Genomic DNA, 23,415 nt, shown 5'->3' with positions numbered 1-23,415 from the left:
GTGGTTTTTATGGATTCTTCTCTCAACATTGAACCCTTAACACGCCCTAACGAAATTCTGCACAGCCTTTAAATTTTATGACCCCACAATCCTGCCGCTCTTTGAAAAACAAACAGTACTTCCAAACGAGCTGTTAAACAGGGCTTTGTGTGATCTGCCTTTTGGTGAAGCAACTGGCCAAAAAGATTCAACACATTCAGGGGTCTTCATCATACTGACTTCCTTGATTCTTGTCCTCGGTTTCCAGGTCCTCCACCGCTTAGTTACCTATAACCGCTCAGTTACCCACAGAGTGTCCAGCAGCTGTCTGCAGCTGCACCCGTTGAGCCAATATTCTGTGACACAGTTTCTCCGGCACCTGAGCCCTTCTACAGGGAGTTGATTCGCTGCGGGGGATTCCTGCTTTAATGCCTGCTGATTTTTGGCTGCTCACCACATTCATTGCCCAATAAGACAGAAAAATTATCCTATCTTGTAGGGCAACTGAGGGGAAGGGTAACATAGGCCGAAGTGTATTTTTCTTTTCACCCACCGGCCCATTTTTTTTTTTTAAGTGAAATGAAAAAGACTTTTGCTCAGCCTGTGTCTGAGGGAAGTTCCGCCCTTGCCGAATGCGCCATAGATTTCCATACATCCCCTGCGGAAGCGTGCTTGCCTGAACACCAGCGTGCCTCTAGCCACCCCCAACAGATCATGGTCCCACATCACTGTAGATTTTGTCATGGGGTTACCCACCTCAGGAAAAAGAGTCAGGTTCTCAAAATCTGTACATTTCGTTGCTTTGGAGAAATTGCCTACTGTCACTGAAACAGCTAACTTCATCCATCATGTCTTTAGGCTCCATGGAATTCCACATAAAATAGTCTCCGACCGTGGCCCACAATTCTCTTCCTAGGCTTGTAAGGCCTTCTGCACCTCATTTGGTACCAAGGTTAGTTTAAATTCCAGCTTCTGCCCTAGACCAACGGTCAAACCGAAAGGTTAAATCAAGAGCGTGAGACCATTCTCTGAAGTGTCACTTCCTACAGCCCAGCCACTTGGTCCTCACACCTCCCTTGGTGGAATACATTCATTTGAAATAACCTTTGGATACCAATCACCACTGTTCCCAGAGAACGAGTTGGATCTAGCTCTTCCATCCGTGTAAATGTATGTAGAATATTCATATTAATGTATTTGTATGTTATTTCACTTCCACTTCATGGACTTAACAGAGAAATCAGGAGACCCTCCTTTATCAATCAGATTGTAAATAATTATAGTTATGATTATAATCAATGAGGACATCATTCTTTGTTATGTTAAATGTTGGAAAAAACTAAAGATTTTTCCATTAAATCAAACTTTAATCAATGAATTTTCTTCTTTCTTTATTCCAGGATATCACTTATAATTGCGTGGCAAAAATATCAACCTAGGCTAAGAGAATCTGAGTGTTTAAAACGGAACAAGACTGTTGATGAAAACAGCAGGCACACAGTAACATCAAGCAGCACAGTTTAACCTGAACACATTAAAAATCTCAAAAAAAAAATTGTAAAAAAAAGAAGAAAAAGGGACTTTAAATATTTAAATATCTTTCTATCAACAAAGCATCCTTACTTTACTGCAGCTGTGATGAAAATAAAGCAACAGTGTGAGTGTGAGGCATATAAGTCAGAAAGGGTTAAGCATGGTTTGATGGTCTGCAGAAAGAAACCTTATGCACAATGAATTGGTCATTTGAAACCATAAATTCTTTATCCAGGTTTCTGGAAAGTACCAGACTTTATGTCAGGACTTGATTTTTGTTGGACTGACCCAATGACCTGATGAGGGCAGCAATACGCCTTTGATACTTCCAAATCTACCGGAAGTTTAACAGCGGAAATGACGCCATTCAGCACTTGCGTCGTGATCGAGTTTTGTTTGAAGAATTTAGTTTGAATGTATCGGTTGTTGTAGCAATAATGTCTTCAGTTCTTTATCTAAGAGAGTTTATCAAAGTGAGATTAACTACTGCCGCAGAAGAAATTTTCTCAGAGTTTGAAAAAACGATCGTCCGGTATGAGGAGGAGGTCAGTCAGCTAAGACTGCTTGATATCAGACCCGGGATGAAGTCACACAACACCGGTGTGTAAACTTGTGGAGGTGTGGGGATTTCTGTCATTAGTAGTAAATTAATGCGTTTATTTACAATAGTTTTTAATGTAATCAGCCAATTACATGACAGCAGTCAATGCATTTCGGCATGTAGACGTGATCAAGATGACCTGCTGTTAGTTCAAAGTGAGCGTCGTTATGGGGCGGCAAGTTGGATTGAACATAAAACATTAACATAAAACTGTTGTCCACACACACATATGAAGACAGAGAGAGTATGCATAGTATGCAAACGGCTACCAAACAGCCATCATAATTCTTCATACAATGAGAACAGGACAAATCAACAACTGACACTGACTAATTAATATTAAAATCTGTAACATAATGTATTGTTTGGAGTTTAATCTGTTAGTGTTGCTATCTTTACAATTTCTTCTTGGAGCAACTGTAACCCACATTATTTCCTTAGTAAAGTATTAATAAAGTATTCTGATTCTGACTGTTTCAGGATGACCTGCCATTATCCAATGACACATCTGCTTACCTGCATCTTTTGCTCGTTTCTTCTCCTCTTCTTTTCTATTTTTTCTAAACTGAGCACCTGATGGCTTTGAACTTTTCTTGTCCATCTTCCATTGGTTTTAATTTTGCACTCCAGTATGAACACCCATCCCTCAACCCGAGGATCACCACAACATAACCTAACAGACCTACACCTTAGTTCACAGATTCACTTTGTCTAGGGTGTATTTCTGAGATTTCACACAACCCAGGATTCAAATCATGAATACATAACAGACTTGGATTTACAACATTAGGAATGAAATGTGCTCGATTTGGAAGCAGCTTTCGACTGGTTGTGTGTGAGACTTTAAATCATCAAACTGTAAATTTTGAATTGTCATTGATCCCTTTACCCCGAGTCCTAAAGTGTATATTTATTTTCTTACTCTTCTTATATTTATTGTTTGTTTACTTGCACTGCTGTAACTGGAGCCTCGTCGTCTCGTCTCTCTATATACTGGACTGTATGTAGCGGAGTTGACAATAAAGTTTACTTTGACTTCAGCAGCGAGCAGGCGCACCGAGGGCTCTCGCGCTCACTTTTCGTGTATAGAATTTTGAAAAAACATCGGTGCAAATTATAAGTCTGTATCATGATGTCTGGTGTTTTCGTGTTTGTTATTTTGTTTTATTTTGCTAGTTGGTTATTAGATGCCGCTCCAGTCAGCCAGAGAATCCCCGCCGCCCCGCCTCTCTCCTCTGCGCCGCAAAGCAGCAGGCGCACCTCGCAAACGGAGGGCGCCCTTACTCCCAGCAAATGGGCGATAGAAAACCGATCGATGCCTGTGCCATTCCCAATATGCGCTGGCTGCCATAGGGGCAGCATGAGTACGAGCGTTTTTTTTCTTTTTTTTGCCGATGCCCGTGATGCCGCCCCCCATCACGATGCCGCCCCGGGCAACCGCCCGTGTCGCCCGTATCTAAAACCGCTACTGAAGGCAACAGTAGGTCCAATAATGACTTTTTGCAACTAAGATATGCAGAAGAGCATCTCTGAATACACATAACTAGCAATGTGTACCTAATAAAGTGACCACTGAGTGTATATTGATTAGTAAAATATTAGAAAATTAGCATTAACATATACCTGCCTTCTTAAAGTACTTTAAGTTTTCATTATCATATTCAGATCATCCTGCTGTTCATTTGTTTGTATGTTGTTTTTTTTTCTTTTCTTTTTTTTTGCATTGTGTGGTAATCACTGGCAGTCACATCTAAAATTGGACCACATTTGTAGAGCTGCAGAGTTAACAACATCACCCAATCAACAAATGACTATGAGTAAATGTTTCTCTGGCAAAGTCTGCAAGAATGGAAGAATCCATGAAACCATAAACTTAATTCTCAATAGGTGACCATTTTCATCCTTCTTGATATTTCTTATCATCACATTAGTCACCATTTTCTTGTGTCCCTTTGTTGAATACGAAGGTCTGGATGATCAGCAGTTCTGTGACACGGAGAGGAGCTCCAGTCTCAACCAGGAGGACCCAGAGCCTCCACAGACTAGAGAGGAACAGGAGGAAATCTACAGCAGTGAGGAAGGAGAGCAGCTAGAACTGAAGCAGGAGGCTGAAGGCATTAATGTGTGGACTGGGGAACTGGAGTTGTGTAAACCTGGAGTAAAGCTGACCACAACAGGTATGTAAAACTGTAATATACAGATTTCGTAATACAGAAATGAATATGGCTCATATAAAAACATCATTTGATGATATCAGAGTAAACTCCTCATGAAAAGAGCTCACAAAGACAGGCGGTGTGCTGGCATACTACCTCACTGAAGACGTTTTCTGTTAGCACAGTAAAATAAAAAATGGGTTTTAAATATATATATTATTTCCTGCATATAGATTTAAGTCATGTTGGCCCAGAACTGTACGCAGAATGTAGGAAAAACATTGAGACAATGAAAAATGTGGATTATTGGCCACAAGGACCAAGTTGGACTAGCGATTTATACGCCTCATAAATGATGACTTTCTGCATATAAACAGAATTCTTTGCTGTTCAGCGCATGAGACTGAATATTTAAAACACCTTAAATATCACTCACATATCTAAGAGACATGCTCACTTAGTATTCAATAAATGCTTTGATCTACAGTATTTTTTATACCACAGTAAAATGTATGCAGTTAAATTTTTGTGAACACACTTACACCCATTCAGCTACTCTTTAATCCAAAATGTAATCAGCCAATTACATGGCAGCAGTCAGTGCATTTCGGCATGTAGATGTGATCAAGATGACCTGCTGAAGTTCAAAGTGAGCGCTGATTTAAATCACTTTGATCATGGTGTGGGTGTTTGTGACAGACTGGCTGCACTGAGTGTTTTAGAAACTGCTGATCTGCTGAAACTTTCCAGCATGAACATCTGTATGATTTGCAGAGAGTAGTCCGAAAAATAAAAAATCTAGTGAGGGTAGTTCTTTGGGTGAAAACTCCTTGTTGATGTCAGAGGTCAGAGGAGAATGAACAGACTGCTTCAACCTGACTGGAAGGCAACATTAAGTCCAGTAAGCACATTTTACAACTAAGATATGTAAAAGAGCATCTCTGAATACACACAACATGTTGAATCTTGAAGCAGATGGGATACAACAATCGATTAGTATAATGGGTTACAACACCATTACCTTAAAATGACAGTGAGTTCATTGTACTCAGGAGGTCACCAGAGTCACCAACTCTCAACCTCATAGAGCACCTTTGGGATGTGGTGGAACACAAGATTTGCATCATGGATGTGAAGATGACAGATATGCAGCAGTTGTGTGAAGCCTTCAGGTTAATATAGACCAAAATATCTGAGGAATATTTCCAGCACTTTGCTGAATCTCCACAAAGAATTAAGTCAGTTCTGAGGACAAAAGGGGATCTAGTCTAATACTAGCAATGTGTACCTAATAAAGTGACCAGTGAGTGTATAGTTATTAGTAAAACATCAAAAGATTAGCATGCCTTACCTGCCTTCTTCAATTACCTCAAGCTTTCATTATCATATTCAGATCATCCTGCTGTTCATTTGTTTGTGTGGTTTTGTCTGTTTTTTCTGTTTTTTATATTGTGTGCTAATCACTGGCAGTCACAAAAATTAGACCCCAGGTGGACAGCTCCAGGGTTAACAAAATGACTCGATGAATAAATGACTCTGAATGAATGTTTTGTTTTGTTTTTGGCAATCTTCAAGAATGTAAGAGTCCTGTGAAAACACAAGGTTGATACTGGATGGTGACCCCTTTCATCCCTCTTGATCTAAGAGCAGCCTTTAACACTCTCTGACACCCTTCTTGACAGTTTAGCCTCTGTTAGAATCACTGACAAACTCTTAAACTAGTTTAAATCTTCTCTCTGGCTCCTGTCGGTTCAACCAAGTCATAAAATGTAAATTCCCAAGAATTCTCATTTCCAATGCGGTGTTCCCAAGAGATTTTTTCTGAGATCTCTTTGATTAAATTTCCACTGTTATTGTGCGCCTCTGGAACTCCTTCCCACCAGACATCCATTACATTGACTCTCTCTTCACTTACAAGCAAGTAGAATGTGAAATGTTTGGTTTGTTAAATATAAGAAGTAGGTCAAGTTGCTAAAGCTTAGGGAGACTCAGGGTCAGATTATTGACTATGACATGACCAACATTTTCTTGTCATGACATTAGTCACTATTTTCTTGTGTCCTTGTGTTGAAGATGAAGGTCTGGATGACCAGCAGGTCTGTGACCAGAAGAGGAGCTCCAGTCTGGACCAGCATGACCCAGAGCCTCCACAGACTAAAGAGGAACAAGACGAAATCTCCCTCAATCAGGAAAAAGAGCAGCTTTCACTGAAGCCAAAAACCAAAGATGTCATCGTCTGGACTGGGCAGGAGCTGGGCATCATGTGGAACCCTGAAGTAAAGTTGCAAAGAATGGGTATGTAAAACCTTCATCAGGGCTCTAGACTAACTTTTTGCCACGGTGCACTGGTGTGCCTAACTTTTTTCTTAGGTCCACAAGCACAAAAGTTAGGTGCACCCAAATTTTTCAAGTGCATCACTTAACCCCACAGTTTTACATGTTCACTTTTTTTAAACCGCTGTCCATACAGACAATATTGATTTGTAAATGATTAATTAACAATCTTGTCAACACAAAGTTCTTTATTTGGAGCACATTTCTACAAGAAAGAGAAGTTACTGAAAAAGGGCTTGTGCTTTCAAGTGCTTTGGCACTCTTTGGCAATATTGTAGAAAATGTTAAACTTAATCCTCACATCGGCTCCTCTGACGACCTGTGTGCTGCTGCCTGTGGCTGAAAGGCAGTGGGGAGAGGGGACACTTGGGTAGTGTATTTATCGAGGCATATAATGTGTTCTCTGATACACTGTGCTTTTTCAGCATTCAGAGGTTGATGGCTCCTTGTCAGAGCACTGGATATGAATTTCAGACGGATCAGGCCATAACTTAAAGTTATTAATCGTTCTTTTCATCGTTTCTCGTTACCCTAAGCTATATCCACTTCTGTCAGGCCTAGGCTGCTCACTAGGCCTGGGTATCATCACTGATTTCTGTGGTCCATTTGATTCCAATTCACAGGGTTCTGATTTGATTCGATTTAATTTTGACTTAGAGCAAAGTCACAGAGGTTTTATTAGAGGCACAGCAAACCGTTTTGCAATTTGGCAAAACGCTCTGGAGGTGTACGGGTCCTGCAGAGATGGGTGTCCCTGATGGTGGCTCCAGCGTACCACACGGTGATGAAGGAGGTCAGGGTGGACTCGATTGCAGTGTGGGATTGCATCATCGTCCATGTTGGCAGGTAGAATTTCTTCAGCTGCCTCAGGAAGTACATCCTCTGCTCAGCCTTCTTTATGACAGAGGTGATGGTGGGCTCCCATTTGAGGTCCTGGGTGATGGTGGTACCCAGGAAGCGGAATGAGTCCACAGTGGTGATGAGGGTGTCAGTCAGGATGATGGGGGGGGAGTGGGTTGTGTGCTTCCTGAAGTCCACAATAATCTCCACTGTCTTCCAGACATTCAGCACCAGGTTGTTGTGGCTGCACCAGGACACCAGACGTTCAACCTCCCTCCTGTAGGCAGACTCATCCCCGTCCAAGATGAGTCCAATAAAAGTGATGTCATCTGCAAACTTGATTAGCTTGACAGACTGGTGGGTGGAGGTGCAGCAGTTAGTGTACAGGGAGAAGAGCAGAGGAGAAAGAACACAGCCCTGAGGGGAGCCGGTGCTGATGGTCCGGGAGTCCAAGACATTCTTCCCCAACCTCACATGTTGCTTCCTGTCCATCAGGAAGTCAGTGATCCACCGGCAGATGGGATCTAAGGGAAAGCTTGCCTTGGAGAAGGTCTGGAATGATGGTGTTGAAGGCAGAGCTGAAGTGCACAAACAGGATCCTGGCGTAGATTTCCCGGGGAGTCAAGATATGCTGCAGGATGAAGTGTAGAGCCATGTTGATAGCATCGTCTACAGACCTGTTGGTTCTGTAAGCAAACTGCAGGGGGTCCAGGAGGGTCTTGAGTTAGGATAGAACCAGGTGCTCAAATGACTTCATGACCACAGATGTCAGAGCCACAGGTCTGTAGACATTTAGTCCAGTGATCCTTGGCTTCTTGGGGACAGGGACTATGGTGGAGGACTTGAAGCAAGCAGGCACATGACATGCCTGCAGTGAGGATGCCAGAAAACAGGGGCCAGCTCATTTGCACAGTGTCTGATAGTGGCAGGAGACACACCGTCTGTGCCGGGAGCTTTCCCAGCATTCAGGCTCTTAGGCTACATCCACACTAGCCTGGATAAATTTGAAAACAGCGTTTTCTTCTGAAAACGCTCCACGTCCACACTATCGTTTTCAGTGGTTTTCACAGAGTTGTGCGTCCACATTGAAACGGCCAAAAACACTTACGTTACAGTACTGTGCATGTGTGAAACACAAGACGATTCAACCAACCTCATTTCTGTCTGCTGTTTATTTACTTTCCGGCTCTTTGAAACGTCGCGACAAAATGTTGAGGAAAAGCACCAAGTTTTTTAAATGGACTAACAATGAGGTGGAGTTGTTGCTGCGAGTAACACAAAAGTACAAAGTTGCAAAAGCGAGTGAGAATTAAAGAATTTAAAGAAAAGCTATCTGGAGCATGTACAAAATGATATTAATCTTTAATAGGGCTTGAGAGAAAACAAAACAACTGCTGTGTAATGCCCTCCGCTATCTTAGTTTAATTGGTCACTTGACTGCATCACATGACTAAAATGTGTCATTGTTTTCAAAAAGGCTCCGGGTTCGCTGTCCACACGATGCGAAAGATCTGCGGCTGCATCTTCTCAGACTGCTGGTGTTTAGCAATGTCCACTTCTGTTCTGAACCTGTACTTGGCCTCTCTGTAGCAGTCCCTGTCACCACTACTGAACGCCTTTCTCTTTTCTAACCACAGCTGGTTGAGTTTAGGAGTGAACCAGGATTTGCCATTATTAAAACTCACCCTGCCACAATGCTGTCCTTGCAGAAGTGGATATAGGATGTGACAGTGTCCGTAAACTCATCCAAGCCTTTAGAAGTAGCCCTCAATGTGTCCTAGTCTGTAGATTCCAAGCCGTGCGACTCTCCTCCACAGCCTCGTTACTCCAGTTTTTTAGTCCTCACAACAGGTTTGGAGAGCTTCAGCCTCTGTCTGTACGCGGGCATCAGAATGATCATGACGTGGTCAGAAAGTCCGAGTGCAGCACATAGCACAGCGTGATAGGCTTCGCTAATCGTGCTGTAACTGTGATCCAATGTCCTCTCCTCTCTAGTCAAGTATGTAATATACTGTTTATATTTGGGAAGTTCCTGGCTCACATTGGCTTTTTTAAAGTCCCCAAGAGCAATGGGAGGAAAAGCAACCTTTTAGCGGGAAGAAACCTCCAGCAGACTTGGGGAGGGGCGGCCATCTGCTGCAACCAGTTGGAGGTGAGTGGAGGGGGAGGAAAGCAGAGAGTGCCAGAGTTAAATTCTATAAAATGTGATAGTGGTATAGTATAAACACACAGAGCGAAAAGAGGTGAGTGTAGAAGAAACATTCAGGCATCATGGGAAGCCCCCAGCAGCCTAATCCTATTCATTGCCTGCTCAGGCAATTTATGGTTAATCTAAATAAAAAAATACTGCAGTAGGTGTCATGTAAAGGTTTTGACTAATTTTTAAATAAACATTTAAATGTTTTCTGCCGTTTAACCTTTAATACAAGCCTTAATATATAAAGTATTTTGTTTTCTCCTACATTTTGTTTGTTTTGTTACAAATCACCTTTATTTTCTCATCCTTGGTGATCTGTTTGTTTTCTTTGATCTGTCTTCTTGCACAGTTTTTCCCAAGTTTTGATATTTGGTTGTTGCTCTTATAAATATATGAATCTTTCAGCCCTAATCTCCACCACAAACACACAGTGTTGTGTTGTCGGTTATGGCATCGTCTCTGTTGGGAGCACATGGAGGCAGGTTGATAACCATGGAGGAGCTAGAAGAAAGAGGTGGTGGTCTGATATCAGTTTTATGCAGAAAGTTTTCATGCAACATTTTGGGGATGAGCATAAGGTTTTGAACAGGAGCAGAAATCTTGGTGAAACACATGTGAGATGTTCAAGGCAAGAGTTTAAGTCAGTTGAACTGATTTTAGATATCACTGAGATTACATACACATATAAATAGATTACTCTTAAACAAAGACTCAACAGTCACCTAATATCACAGAAAATGCAACACAGTAATATTTATGAGAATCTCATAGTTTTTTTTTACAGCTGAATTTTTGTGCTGTTTTGAAATCTCCCCTGATAGGTGATTGTTGTCTTTACAAAAATTAGATTTCCACTATTAACTGATGCAGAAACTGAGGAGAAAGTAAGAAGTCAGTTTAAGTGAGTGTAAGTTTAAGTTTAAAATGTCCACCCACTTCTCCGATAAAATCTACACCCAAACTTTGTTGGGTGTAGATTTTGTTCTGCCGTTTTTCAAGAATTTGAGGTTTGCTCTGCAGCATGGAAAGGGAAAAAATATTCAAACAGATTCCAGATTGGGTAAAGTATGGTAAATATTTATATTCGGCTTTCTGAAATATATGATTCTAAACTTAACTCGATCACAGAAGAAGAGTGTTTTTTTATATAGTTTGTAAATGAGCAGCCAAAATGGTTTTCACTGAGTCAGCAAAATATTTCTCCCCACAACATGCCTTTCACTGGTATCTGAATAACATGCTTACCATGTGGAGATTTGCTAATGTTTAAGGTTACCTTGTAATTTCTCAAATGTATGTTTTTGTTTTTTTTAATCTGTCCCTTCAGATTTTCCACAACATGACTGTAAGGACGAGGAGGGGCTCACATGTCAGCACGTCTGCAACCAGATGAACTCCAGTCTGGTCCAGGAGGATCCTTCACAGATTAAAGAGGAACAGGAGGAACTCAGTACCACTGAAGAGGGAAAACCGCTTGAACGAAAGCAGGAGACTGAAACTTTTCCTGCTCGTGAAGAAAGTGACTACAGGGAACCAGAACCAAGCAGTGTCCAGCTACTTTCTCACAACTCTCCTGACACAAATCAGTGCGAAAGCAAGGACAATTTGTGTGACTTACACACAAATAATTTGAATCAAATCATAGCAGACCTGACGGTTAAAAATTCCAAGAAAGTACATTCATGCAGCACCTGTGGAAAAACATTTAATAGGACGGGAAACTTGAAACGACATATGCAAATTCACACAGGTGAGAAGCCACATTCTTGTAGTTACTGTGGGAAAAGATTTAGTTGGAAGTCAGACCTGACAAGACACATGCGAATTCACACAGGTGAAAAACCACATTCTTGTAGCACCTGTGGGAAAAGATTTAATCGGAAGGAATATTTGAAAATGCACCTGGAATATCATACAAGTGAAAAACGATATTCCTGTGGCACATGTGGCAAAAGATTTCATCTAGACACAAATTTGAATAGACACATGCGAGTTCACCCAAGTGAGAAGCTGCATTCTTGTGGCATTTGTGGAAAAGGTTTTGGTCAGAAGACATGCCTGAATAGACACATGCGAATTCACACAGGTGAAACGCCATATTCTTGTAGCACGTGTGGGAAAAGATTTAGGTGGAAGGCGTATTGGAAAATGCATATGGATTTTCATACAAGTGAAAAACAACATTCCTGTATCACTTGTGGGAAAAGATTTCATTTAAAAACAAATTTGAATAGACACATGCGAATTCACACAGGTGAGAAGCCATATTACTGTAGCACCTGTAGGAAAAGATTTAGCGACGCAGCAAATTTTGCAAGTCACATAAAAAGTCATACAGGTGAGAAACCACACTGTTGCAGAGGCTGTGGGAAAGGCTTTATCCATATGTCAAGTTTGATAAGACACATGAGAGGCCACACAGGTGAAAAACCTTAGTTGTAGCACATGTGGAAAAAGTTTCAGTTCTTCGGTACAGTTGAAAATGCACATGAAAAACGATGCTAACTTTCATTCTTAGAAAATGTTAATGGTGTCTCTCGCCACATGCATGTGTACATTTGGTAAACATAGCTTTTTCTATGTGTTTTGGCTTTTCATCCACCTTAAATGAAGGGTGAACATTTTCTAAAGCTCAGTTTTTGTTTACATGTGGATTAAAAAAAGCAATTGAAAAAATGAGTGTGTCTCGTGTGCGCCTTCATCACTTTTTTCTAACGTCATTGTTTTATTATTTGTAGGCTTTTGATTGGTTGACATTCCTTCATGTTTTTTGAAAGGACCGCAACCCGACACACTGTTCCATGTTTAACAGTCTTTACTGATTTCAACACTGGTTTATTCTCCAGGTTCAGCACCCAGGTCCATCAGCTTTCCAGCTGTCGTTCCTTCTGGTCTCCGACTTCACTCTAAAAAGGGGAGAAACCTCTTTAGTTCATCGTGTGCACCTTTCCTTCCTACCTCCCTCGCAATGCCCCTTGAGCTCACTGCACTACCCCTCCCCTGCAGCTGAGCCAGAGTCCACCTCAGCCACAATGTTGCTTAAGGCATGGTCCTGACAGTGCTTGAGATATTCTTTTGTGTCTTCATGTGGTCAGAGCTTTTTCGTAAAAACAAACTTGGAAAAATAACTGTTTTCAAAAACTGCCCGTGCACATGTGGAGGTAGCCTTTATTAAAATCAGTTTTCTCTCTGAAGTTCACAGTTTGAAGGTGTTTAAAGCACCAGACAGTTCCATCAACTGTTCGCTGACTTGCACACTGCCACAACTCCCATTGGGTTTGTTTTGTTTTTTTAAAATGAGATTTATACACGTATTTTACGGAATAAAACTTAAAATAATATAAGTACATCCATGCTTTAAACGCTACATGGTCGTACTCTCTCCCACACTCCATTGTTGCTCTACACACGTCGGTTGCAGCTATTTTCTCTCCATCATTTCTGCACTGCAGAGAGATCAGCTGTCAGTCAAACATTATGGGTGGTACCTCCACATCTTCTAGTTGTTCTCTTGATGTTTTGGACTTTTTAAAGGAGATCTTTCCTGTGACTGTTTATGGATGCTATCACTGCTCATCATGATTTTGACTTACAAAAATATTTCTCTTTCCTCTAAATGTTTCTTGAATATTTTTCAAGAAACATTTCTCTTTGAGTATGGCAGACCGTGTGTGTTTTTGTTTTTTCAAAATTATCAGTCAAATGAGGAAAAACTGTGATTTTAATGAATGAATTCATATATTGTGTTGATGTTTTATTGTGTGAATAAACTGGAAGGTTTGACTATAAATCAAACTTTGAACAAAGTCTTTTCTTCTGTCTTCATTCCAGGATCTCACTCAAATCTGATGCAGAAAATATGAAACTAATCTGAGAGAATAACTGAAGCAGTTTTCCTCCTGAAGCATCACAAAGTTCAGAGTTCATGTTTAGAGCAGAAGATTCAGCAGTCGCTCTGTGACCTTTCAACTTTCTTCACTAAAACAGCTTCATTACAGAGAAACAAGTCACATTTTCTTGATGTTCTTAAGTCCTTTCAGATGTTTGTAATGGTCCTTGAATGCAGCATCAGTGTTACAGGTTGTGACTCCTGTGAACAAACTGACACAGTGTGATATTACACATATTTAAATCTGTCTTTACTGATAATGTTGAAGCTGCTGAAGGCTCAGTGAAGTTTTGTCTTCCTGCAGGTTAACAAGTGAAATCTGAAAGTGATGCACAACACAAGAGGGCGCCTTCATCCTGCTAACAGGGATATAGAGGAGGTTAAAGCACCTCAGCTCAGTTTGTCCACGTTTTACATTCTGCCATGTTTTTAGGCTGAATGAAGCCTTTATCATAAAGTGCATTGTGTCATAGATCCTGGTAAACTGGATCTAAACATCATTAGTTAGTCACTTATTTAGTTTGGAGCTGTATCATCCAACACTGTAGAAACATTTCCTTTAGCTTCAGCACAGAATGTTAAAAACAGAACAGGACTGTTGATGAGAACAAACAGCAGGGACACAGTATCAGCAAACACCATGGTTTAAAGGCAAAAGAAATCTGTAGTATTAATTGCTTCTTACTGTAAAGCTGGCATAAGTCATTATTCCTGAACCTATGAGCTGACCTCAGACCATAAACCTGTCCAAAAAAAACAACTAAAAATGAAGCCTGAATCAACATCTTTCAGGCCTGAAGACGCAAGCCAGAACACATATCTCCCATATATCATTACACTACCTCTCTGCAGCTTCTCTCCTCCTGCTACCCCCCCAAAAACCCATCTCCATTGAGACTGTGTCAGCTCCCAAAAAGACAAAAAACAAACTAAAAACCAGCAATAAACAACTTAAACATAAAAAATCACAAAGAAAGAACAATACAGAATCCACATCTGAACCAAAGAGTAAAACAGTGAAATGTGGATTATTAAATATTAGGTCTCTCTCCTCCAAGTCTCTGTTAGTACATGACTTAATAATTGATCAACAAATCGATTTACTCTGCCTTACAGAAACCTGGTTGCAGCAGGATGAGTATGTTAGTTTAAATGAATCAACACCCCGAGTCATTCTAACTACCAGAAATCCCGAAGCACAGGCCGAGGGGCGGTGTGGCAGCAATTTTCACACCAGCCTATTAATTAACGAAAGACCAAGACAGACTTTTAATTCATTTGAAAGCCTGATGCTTAGCCTCGTCCACCCCAGCTGTAAAACTCAGAAACCAGTCTTACTTGTTATCATCTATCGTCCACCTGGGCCTTACACAGAGTTTCTCTCTGATTTCTCAGACTTTTATCTGATTTAGTGCTCAGCTCAGATAAAATAATTATTGTGGGTGATTTTAACATCCATGTAGATGCTAAAAATGACAGCCTCAACATCGCATTTAATCTGTTACTAGACTCAATTGGCTTCTCTCAAAATGTAAAAGAACCCACCCACCACTTTAATCACACTCTAGATCTTGTTTTAACATATGGCATAGAAACTGAATATTTAACAGTGTTTCCTGAAAACCCTCTGCTGTCTGATCATTTCCTGATAACATTTACATTTACAATAATTGATTACACAGCAGCAGAGAGTAGACTTTATCAAAGTAGATGTCTTTCTGAAAGTGCTGTAACTAAGTTTAAGAATATAATCCACCCACTGTTATCATCTTCAATGCCCTGTACCAACATAGAGCAGAGCAGCTATCTGAACGCTACTCCAACAGAGGTCGATTATCTTGTTAATAATTTTACCTCCTCACTACGTGCGACTCTGGATACTGTAGCTCCTGTGAAAACTAAGGCCTCAAATCCAAAGTCCCTGACTCCGTGGTATAATTCTCAAACACGTAGCCTAAAGCAGATAACTCGTAAGCTGGAGAGGAAATGGCGTGTCACAAATTTAGAGGATCATCATTTAGCCTGGAGAAATAGTTTGCTGCTTTATAAGAAAGCCCTCCATAAAGCCAGAACATCTTACTATTCGTCACTGATTGAAGAAAATAAGAACAACCCCAGGTTTCTCTTCAGCACTGTAGCCAGGCTGACAAAAGTCAGAGCTCTACTGAGCCAACCATCCCTTTAACGTTAACTAGTAATGACTTCATGAACTTCTTCACAAATAAAATTTTTATCATTAGAGAAAAATTACCAATAATCATCCCACAGATGTAATATTATCTACAGCTACTCTTAGTACCATCGATGTTAAGTTAGACTCTTTTTCTCCAATTGATCTTTCTGAGTTAACTTCAATAATTAATTCCTCCAAACCATCAACGTGTCTTTTAGACCCCATTCCTACAAAACTGCTCAAAGAAGTCCTGCCATTAATTAATTCTTCGATCTTAAATATGATCAACCTATCTCTAATAATCGGCTATGTACCACAGGCCTTCAAGCTGGCTGTAGTTAAACCTTTACTTAAAAAGCCATCTCTAGACCCAGCTGTCTTAGCTAATTATAGGCCAATCTCCAACCTTCCTTTCATATCAAAAATCCTTGAAAGAGTAGTTGTCAAACAGCTAACAGATCATCTGCAGAGGAATGGCTTATTTGAAGAGTTTCAGTCAGGTTTCAGAGCTCATCACAGCACAGAAACAGCTTTAGTGAAGGTTACAAATGATCTTCTTATGGCCTCTGACAGTGGACTCATCTCTGTGCTTGTCCTGCTAGACCTCAGTGCTGCGTTCGATACTGTTGATCATAATATCCTATTAGAGCGATTAGAACATGCTGTAGGTATTACAGGTACTGCACTGCAGTGGTTTGTATCATATCTATCTAATAGACTCCAGTTTGTACATGTAAATGGAGAGTCCTCTTCAGACACTAAGGTCAATTATGGTGTTCCACAGGGTTCAGTGCTAGGACCAATTCTATTTACATTATACATGCTTCCCCTAGGCAGCATCATTAGAAGACATAGCATAAATTTTCACTGCTATGCAGATGACACGCAGCTCTATCTATCCATGAAGCCAGGTAACACACACCAATTAGTTAAACTGCAGGAATGTCTTAAAGACATAAAGACCTGGATGGCCGCTAACTTTCTGCTTCTTAATTCAGATAAAACTGAGGTTATTGTACTCGGCCCTGAAAATCTTAGAAATATGGTATCTAAGCAGATTCTTACTCTGGATGGCATTACCTTGGCCTCCAGTAACACTGTGAGAAACCTTGAGTCATTTTTGACCAGGACATGTCCTTCAATGCACATATTAAACAAATATGTAAGACTGCTTTCTTCCATTTGCGCAACATCTCTAAAATTAGAAATATCCTGTCTCAGAGTGATGCTGAAAAACTAGTTCATGCATTTATTACTTCCAGGCTGGACTACTGTAATTCACTATTATCAGGAAGTCCTAAAACTCGCTGAGAAGCCTTCAGCTAATCCAAATGCTGCAGCAAGAGTACTGACAGGGACTAGAAAGAGAGAGCAGATTTCTCCTGTTTTGGCTTCCTTCATTGGCTTCCTGTTAAATCCAGAATTGATTTCAAAATCCTGCTCCTCACATACAAGGTCTTAAATAATCAGGCCCCATCTTATCTTAATGACCTTGTAGTACCATATCACCCTATTAGAGCACTTCGCTCTTGCACTGCAGGCCTACTTGTTGTTCCTAGAGTATTTAAAAGTAGAATGGGAGGCAGAGCCTTCAGTTTTCAGGCCCCTCTTCTGTGGAACCAACTTCCAGTTTGGATTCGGAGACAGACACTATCTCTACTTTCAAGATTAGGCTTAAAACTTTCCTTTTGCTAAAGCATATAGTTAGGGCTGGACCAGGTGACCCTGAATCCTCCCTTAGTTATGCTGCAATAGACGTGAGCTGCCGGGGATTCCCATGATGCATTGAGTTTTTCCCTTCCAGTCACCTTTCTCACTCACTATGTGCTAATAGACCTCTCTGCATCGAATCATATCTGTTATTAATCTCCGTCTCTCTTCCACAGCATGTCTTTCATCCTGTTTTCCTTCTTTCACCCCAACCGGTCGCAGCAGATGGCCGCCTCCCTGAGCCTGGTTCTGCCGGAGGTTTCTTCCTGTTAAAGGGAGTTTTCCTTCCCACTGTCGCCAAAGTGCTTGCTCATAGGGGTCATATGATTGTTGGGTTTTTCTCTGTATTTATTATTGTGCTATCTACTGTACAATATAAAGCGCCTTGAGGCGACTTTTGTTATGATTTGGCGCTATATAAATAAAATTGAATTGAATTGAATTATCTGCCAGGTAGTTTTCAAATTAATTTTAAGATTTTATTATTTGTTTTTAAGGCATTGCACGGGTTAGCACCCTCATACCTTTCTGATCTTTTAAATTGATACACTCCTGTAAGATCACTGAGGTCTGCGGATCAATTGCTACTGGCTGTCCTGAAGTCCAGATTAAAGCACAGAGGAGATCGGGCCTTTGCTGTGACTGCTCCTAAATTATGGAACAAACTGCCTGTGGTGAGGGCGTGGTCTCTGGCCTGCTGCAGAGGAGGGGTGATGCGGGGCGGAGCAAAGAGCAGGTGTGCCTGGCCAGGTGATTAATGTGGGGTTGTGTTGTATGTTGGCAGTGAGGAGCAGAGACACACAAGGCAGCAGTGAGCCACCAGGGGAGTGTCTGTGTCCCAGGCAAAACCACAGTGTATGTGTGTGTGGCAAATAAAAAGGCTACTGCCCAAATCGACCATCCTGTGTGGCGTATGCTTTAGAGAAAGGTTGGTGCGTGTGACACTGCCCCTTGACATCAGGACCTCCCCAACATCGGACACTTTCAAAACCCGTCTGAAAACCCACTTTTATTCCTTGGCTTTTAAATCAGAATGAGTTTGTAGTATTTTTATTTATCTTATTTCTTACTCAAATCTAATTTCATGATTCTTTTTCTTAACTTATATCATGTCTGCCTATGTTTTTATTTCACTTTCCAGGTCCTCAACCATACTCCCTCAATGTTGTCCAAAGTGTTTTTTAAGAACAAAAGTGGAGCACATAATGCCAAACACTGAACGCACACCTCCCCTGTCTTGGCCAAGACCATGTCTGAGACCTCCCTTTTCTATACCACCATCACTGAAGTGAAAACAGATTTTTCAAACAAATCTGCAGTGGTATTTTCACATTAAGTTAGCCAATTAGACATTACAGTGGACGTAATTAATGCAGTCCACAATTCCTTAGGAGGTACCCAACATGAATTTAAACAAGTGTGCAATTTAATTAAATAACACACCTCTCCCTTTCAGAGCTTCAGTAACACCAATTTGTATCAAAATCTTTATTAAATCAAAATACAGGAATTGTCTAAACCACACCGGTGTCTGAGTTAGGTTCAATCTTCACAGTCACTGGAAGCACTAATCTTACCGTCACATGGGTTCCAGACCACATCTGAGGCCGCAAATCCAAAAGTGTTTTCCTTCGCAGAACCAAAATCAGTCCAAAGAAGAAATATCTCAGAGGTGTTAGACTAATTCGTAACGTTTATTATTTTTATTACACCATCCAAGCTGCACGTCACTTACCTCTGTGGCATTATAATGAATTAGATATGTGTAATCAACCTCCTTTGGCATTCTGGGTGGAGCCCGGAGTCCACACCTGCCTTGTCCACCTGTTTGTCATTACCAGCAATAAGCAGGTGGTGTATTTAAGATCAGTGTCTTCACCAATTCTCCATCAGACCATCAGCTACCTTATGGCTAGTGATGGCCAAATGAAGCTTTCTGAAGCACTGAAGCTTGTATTGAAAAACGGTTCATTACTCGAAGCTTTTCAACACAGTCCTCTCTGGTGACATCTGGTGGCCAAAAATATGAAGAGCAGCTTGAATCCACAAAATAAAACCAACTGCTTCCACTCTACAGAGTGGAACTCTGTCTCATATTGGGCTGCTGTTGTGTTGCTTTGAACGCGTATTTTTTGGTGTTAAAAAATGTAGTTTATTTGTTTAATAAATTATTTTGACCAGTAAACTTTCTTTGTTTGAACATGCACCATGGTGTGGTCTTTCTTTTCTTGTGACTTCTTGATGTTGGTAAATACAATAATTGAAAAATACCACGTTACATATAACATGCATATAATAATGCACATTATGCAGTATGCTTCTGCTGTGAGGTCCTGCCTCCATGTACTTATGCATTTAATCTCTAGACGGGTATATTTATAAATAATATTATATTAGGGAAATTTTCCTATACGTATTTTTGACCTGGGGGTAGAATTGATTGTGAAATGGAAAGGGAAATGCTTATGAACTTGCAAATTAAAAACATGATGCATTTAAGGTAACCCTTTTTCATTTTTATTCAAGAAGAGAATTTGTTCCACTGTGCGATGGCTGAACCTGTTCCTTTTCGTTAAGATAATTTCTCCTGCCTTAAGGAAAATCCCTTCACATGGCACAGAAGAGGCTGGAGTGCAGAAAAACTGGTAGAGATGCAGCTATGGCTCCACAAACTATCAGCTAAAGAGAATAAATAAATTAAATTGCTGCACATTTTGTAGACTAACATTTTAAGATTATTTTTTTAAAATAAAATACATCTTTTTATAACATTAAATGTTACGAGTCAAATGGAAGTTATTTAATGATATTTATATTATGAAAAGCAGATTTTTTACATTTTAAGTTTGTCCCGTTTTCAGATAAAATAAAGACGCACAAAACAAAAGCAAATAGCCAGAACACAAAGCTGGAAAACCCACCGACCAAAATAAACTCAAAATACTCCCACACAACAGAACCAAATCTCTCAGTAGAATGATCAGTGGTTCGCTATCTGCCACCATCAAAACACTCCACAAATCCCGCAAATGATTCACTTCGTTCCATTTGAATCAGGTACCGAAGCGATTACGTGCGTAATGAAGCTTCGGACGTCACTGGTCACGTGACTTTTGCCAAACGAAGCAAGCCTCGACACAGTGCTTCTGAACCAGTGTGTTGTTTTTTTCGACACACGCTCCGGAGCGTCAGCTTCAAGCGGGCCATCACTGCTTATGGCTGTCAAGTCAAGTCAAGTCAAGTCAAGTCAAGTCTATTTATAAAGCACATTTAAAAACAACCAAGGCTGACCAAAGTGCTGTACAATAAAATACAAATATAAAATACTATAAAACACAGGTACATAAAATACCTCACTGATAAAACAATAAATTAAAACAATAGGTTAAACCTTGCTAAAAGCCAATGAAAAGAGGTGAGTTTTAAGAGCAGTTTTAAAAGTTCCTAGGCTTGTGGAGAATCTGATGTGAGGGGGTAAACTGTTCCACAGTCTGGGTGCAGCCACAGCAAAAGCCCTCTCTCCCCTAGTCTTTAATCTGTACCTGGGAACATCTAAAAGCATCAAGTCTGCTGACCTCAAAGATCTCCTGGGGCAGTAAATGCTAAGAAGCTCTGCCAGGTAAGGAGGTGCAGTACCGTTAAGAACCTTAAAAACCAGCCTTAAAATTTTAAAATCAATCCTAAAAGCAACTGGGAGCCAGTGGAGAGAGCAGAGGACCGGAGTGATGTGGTCTCTCTTTTTGGAACCGGTCAGCAGGCGAGCAGCAGTGTTCTGCATCAGTTGGAGGCAATGCAGACAGGAACGATCTAAACCAGCATAAAGGGAGTTACAGTAGTCCAGCCGTGAAGTAATAAAAGCATGGACCACCCTTTCTAGATCGTTCCTGCATCAGGTCATGTAGAAATTCTATGTTTTGATAGAAACAAAACTTTAATCTCTTCTCCCTCTGGTCAGTCACGCCACAAGCCGATATCACACTAAGTTACTCACCTTTTCTATTGACCACTGATCTCACTCTGGAAGACTCACCTGTCTGGCATCACACTCCTCTGGATTTCACCGTCTCACTTATCTGCCCTTCTGCCCACCGATTTCCGTTGAACCTGAAAAACAGGTTGGAATTTGCTTTCCGTGCCCTGACATCCACTTGCCTGCAGATTCAAGTAAGCCACTCACCTCACCCATGTTATCTAGTTTTCTGATTTCCTCCTCTTCAATTATTAGCCATTCTGTCCTCTGGTGAAGTGCCTTTTCCCCAGCTACTCAGCTACTTCAAACCTTGAAGCCAGCTCACTTCCTGCAATCACTTTTGCGAGAATACGTGCTTCTTTTGAGGTTCGGACTCCTTCTGACATTTCTTTGGAGGTGGAGGAACACCAAAGTAATTGCTTAAAGGAGCTTGCTTCTTCAACATCTTTAAGAGTTCTAAACAAATGTCTGTCCTCCTCCAGAAAATCTTATGTACGCAAACGCGCGTTGCAACTTCTTATCTGGTGAGCGATTTTTATTTTGACAGCGCATGAGCACCTGTGGCCCACTTACGTATGTGCCCCCCTGTTTACAATACAGACTCACCTGTGCAAAAGACACTAACAATTAAACCTTTTTGACAAGTGTCAAAACATGAATAGTTAATCACTTCATCCCTCTGATAAATGATTAAAGACCTTTCACCACCCTTTAAAAATGCTTCTACAAAAATGTAGGTGTATCGCGATAAAGGACCAGAGCGCCTGACTGCAGCTTGATGGATAATAAGCCAATCAGAATAAAACACAGAAAACAGAAATAGAGCTCAAAAATAAATATATGATGTATGTTATGGTGATGTGGAATGTATAGACAGATATTGGAAAAAATAAATATGCATATTCTTATATTATTATTAGTCCTTTATTTATTCCAGGTAAAAAAAAATCTCATTGAGATTAAAAATCTCATTTCCAAGAGAGACCTGGCATCATGGCAACAAAAGTCAAAATACACGTACCACATAAGTATATAACATTTAAAACAAAACAATATCCCATACAAACGTGAAAAATATATAATAACAGATCAAATTAAGAGCGACATTAAAAACAATCACACTGAGTAAAAGAGTAATTCTCTCGTTCCTTTAAGACAGATTTAAACTCTCCCAAGGTAACCAATTCTGATCATTTCAGTTCCTTCTGCAGATTATTCCAGGAAGCAGGGGTAGCATATTTAAAAGCCTTTTCCCCAATTCTGTTCTGATTTTTGGGACAATCAATTGTATGATATTGTGAGAACGAAGGCTGTATTGGTTGTGGTTTTTACACAAATACACATAAATAAGATGGAACCAGCCCAAGGAGAGATTTATAGATAAAGTTCAACCAATGGGAGAGTCTGCGAATATGCAAAGATAGACATTTAGCAGCAGCATACAAAGAACAATGATGTACATGATTTCTATAGCCAGTAATAAAACGTAAAGCACAATGGTAAACAGTATCCAACCTCTTTAGTTAGTGGGCAGGTGCATTCATAAAAAGCAGTTCACCATAATCCAATAAAGGTAAAAAAGTTGCATGAATCAAGTGTTTTCTCACTTGGAGGGAGAAACAGGATTGATTTCTAAAAAGTAACTTAGTTTTAGCCTTAACTTCGACACAAGCCTTTGAATGTGAGTTTTAAATGAAGAGGAAGACCCAGCAGCATCGACACACTGTTTTCTTTCTGACAAGTAATTTGAAAACCAACTTACAGCATTTACGGATAGACCAATATTGTTTAGTCCATTTAATAAAATAGCATGATCAACTGTATCAAAAGCCTTTGACAAGTCAAGAAAAAGAGCAGCACAGTATTTTTTTGCAGTCCATTGAATCAATGATGTCATTAACCACTTTAATAGCAGCAGTTATTGTGCTGTTGTTGTTTTCTGAATCCTGACTGATGTTGGGAAAGAACTGAATTTCTGAAAGTCTTTCAGTTATTCACTAATGAACTTTTCTAGAGCTTTTGCTAGAACACAC

The 23,415-nt window shown here is 40.4% G+C and overlaps 1 protein-coding gene across 2 annotated transcripts; it reads left to right on the top strand.

The window, feature by feature from the left end:
• The first annotated feature begins 1,876 nt into the window (after positions 1-1,876).
• LOC116327411 (zinc finger protein 391-like) lies at positions 1,877-13,447 on the top strand. 2 transcript variants are annotated; one of them, XM_039602041.1, is made up of 5 exons: positions 1,877-2,112; positions 4,081-4,290; positions 6,343-6,564; positions 10,968-11,390; positions 12,487-13,447. In XM_039602041.1, the coding sequence occupies exons 1-5, from the start codon at positions 1,950-1,952 to the stop codon at positions 12,648-12,650; spliced, it is 1,182 nt and encodes a 393-aa protein (XP_039457975.1). In that variant the 5' UTR covers positions 1,877-1,949; the 3' UTR covers positions 12,651-13,447. The 2 variants fall into 2 exon arrangements, with proteins under 2 accessions (XP_039457975.1, XP_031604856.2); XM_031748996.2 differs by having other exon boundaries at positions 10,968-12,608.
• Positions 13,448-23,415: the final 9,968 nt, after the last annotated feature.

This window comes from Oreochromis aureus, linkage group 18 (assembly GCF_013358895.1).
Source record: "Oreochromis aureus strain Israel breed Guangdong linkage group 18, ZZ_aureus, whole genome shotgun sequence".
NCBI lineage: Eukaryota > Metazoa > Chordata > Actinopteri > Cichliformes > Cichlidae > Oreochromis > Oreochromis aureus.
The sequence above is the reverse complement of the archived record's forward strand: the minus strand, read 5'-3'. Positions and strand labels throughout refer to the sequence as shown.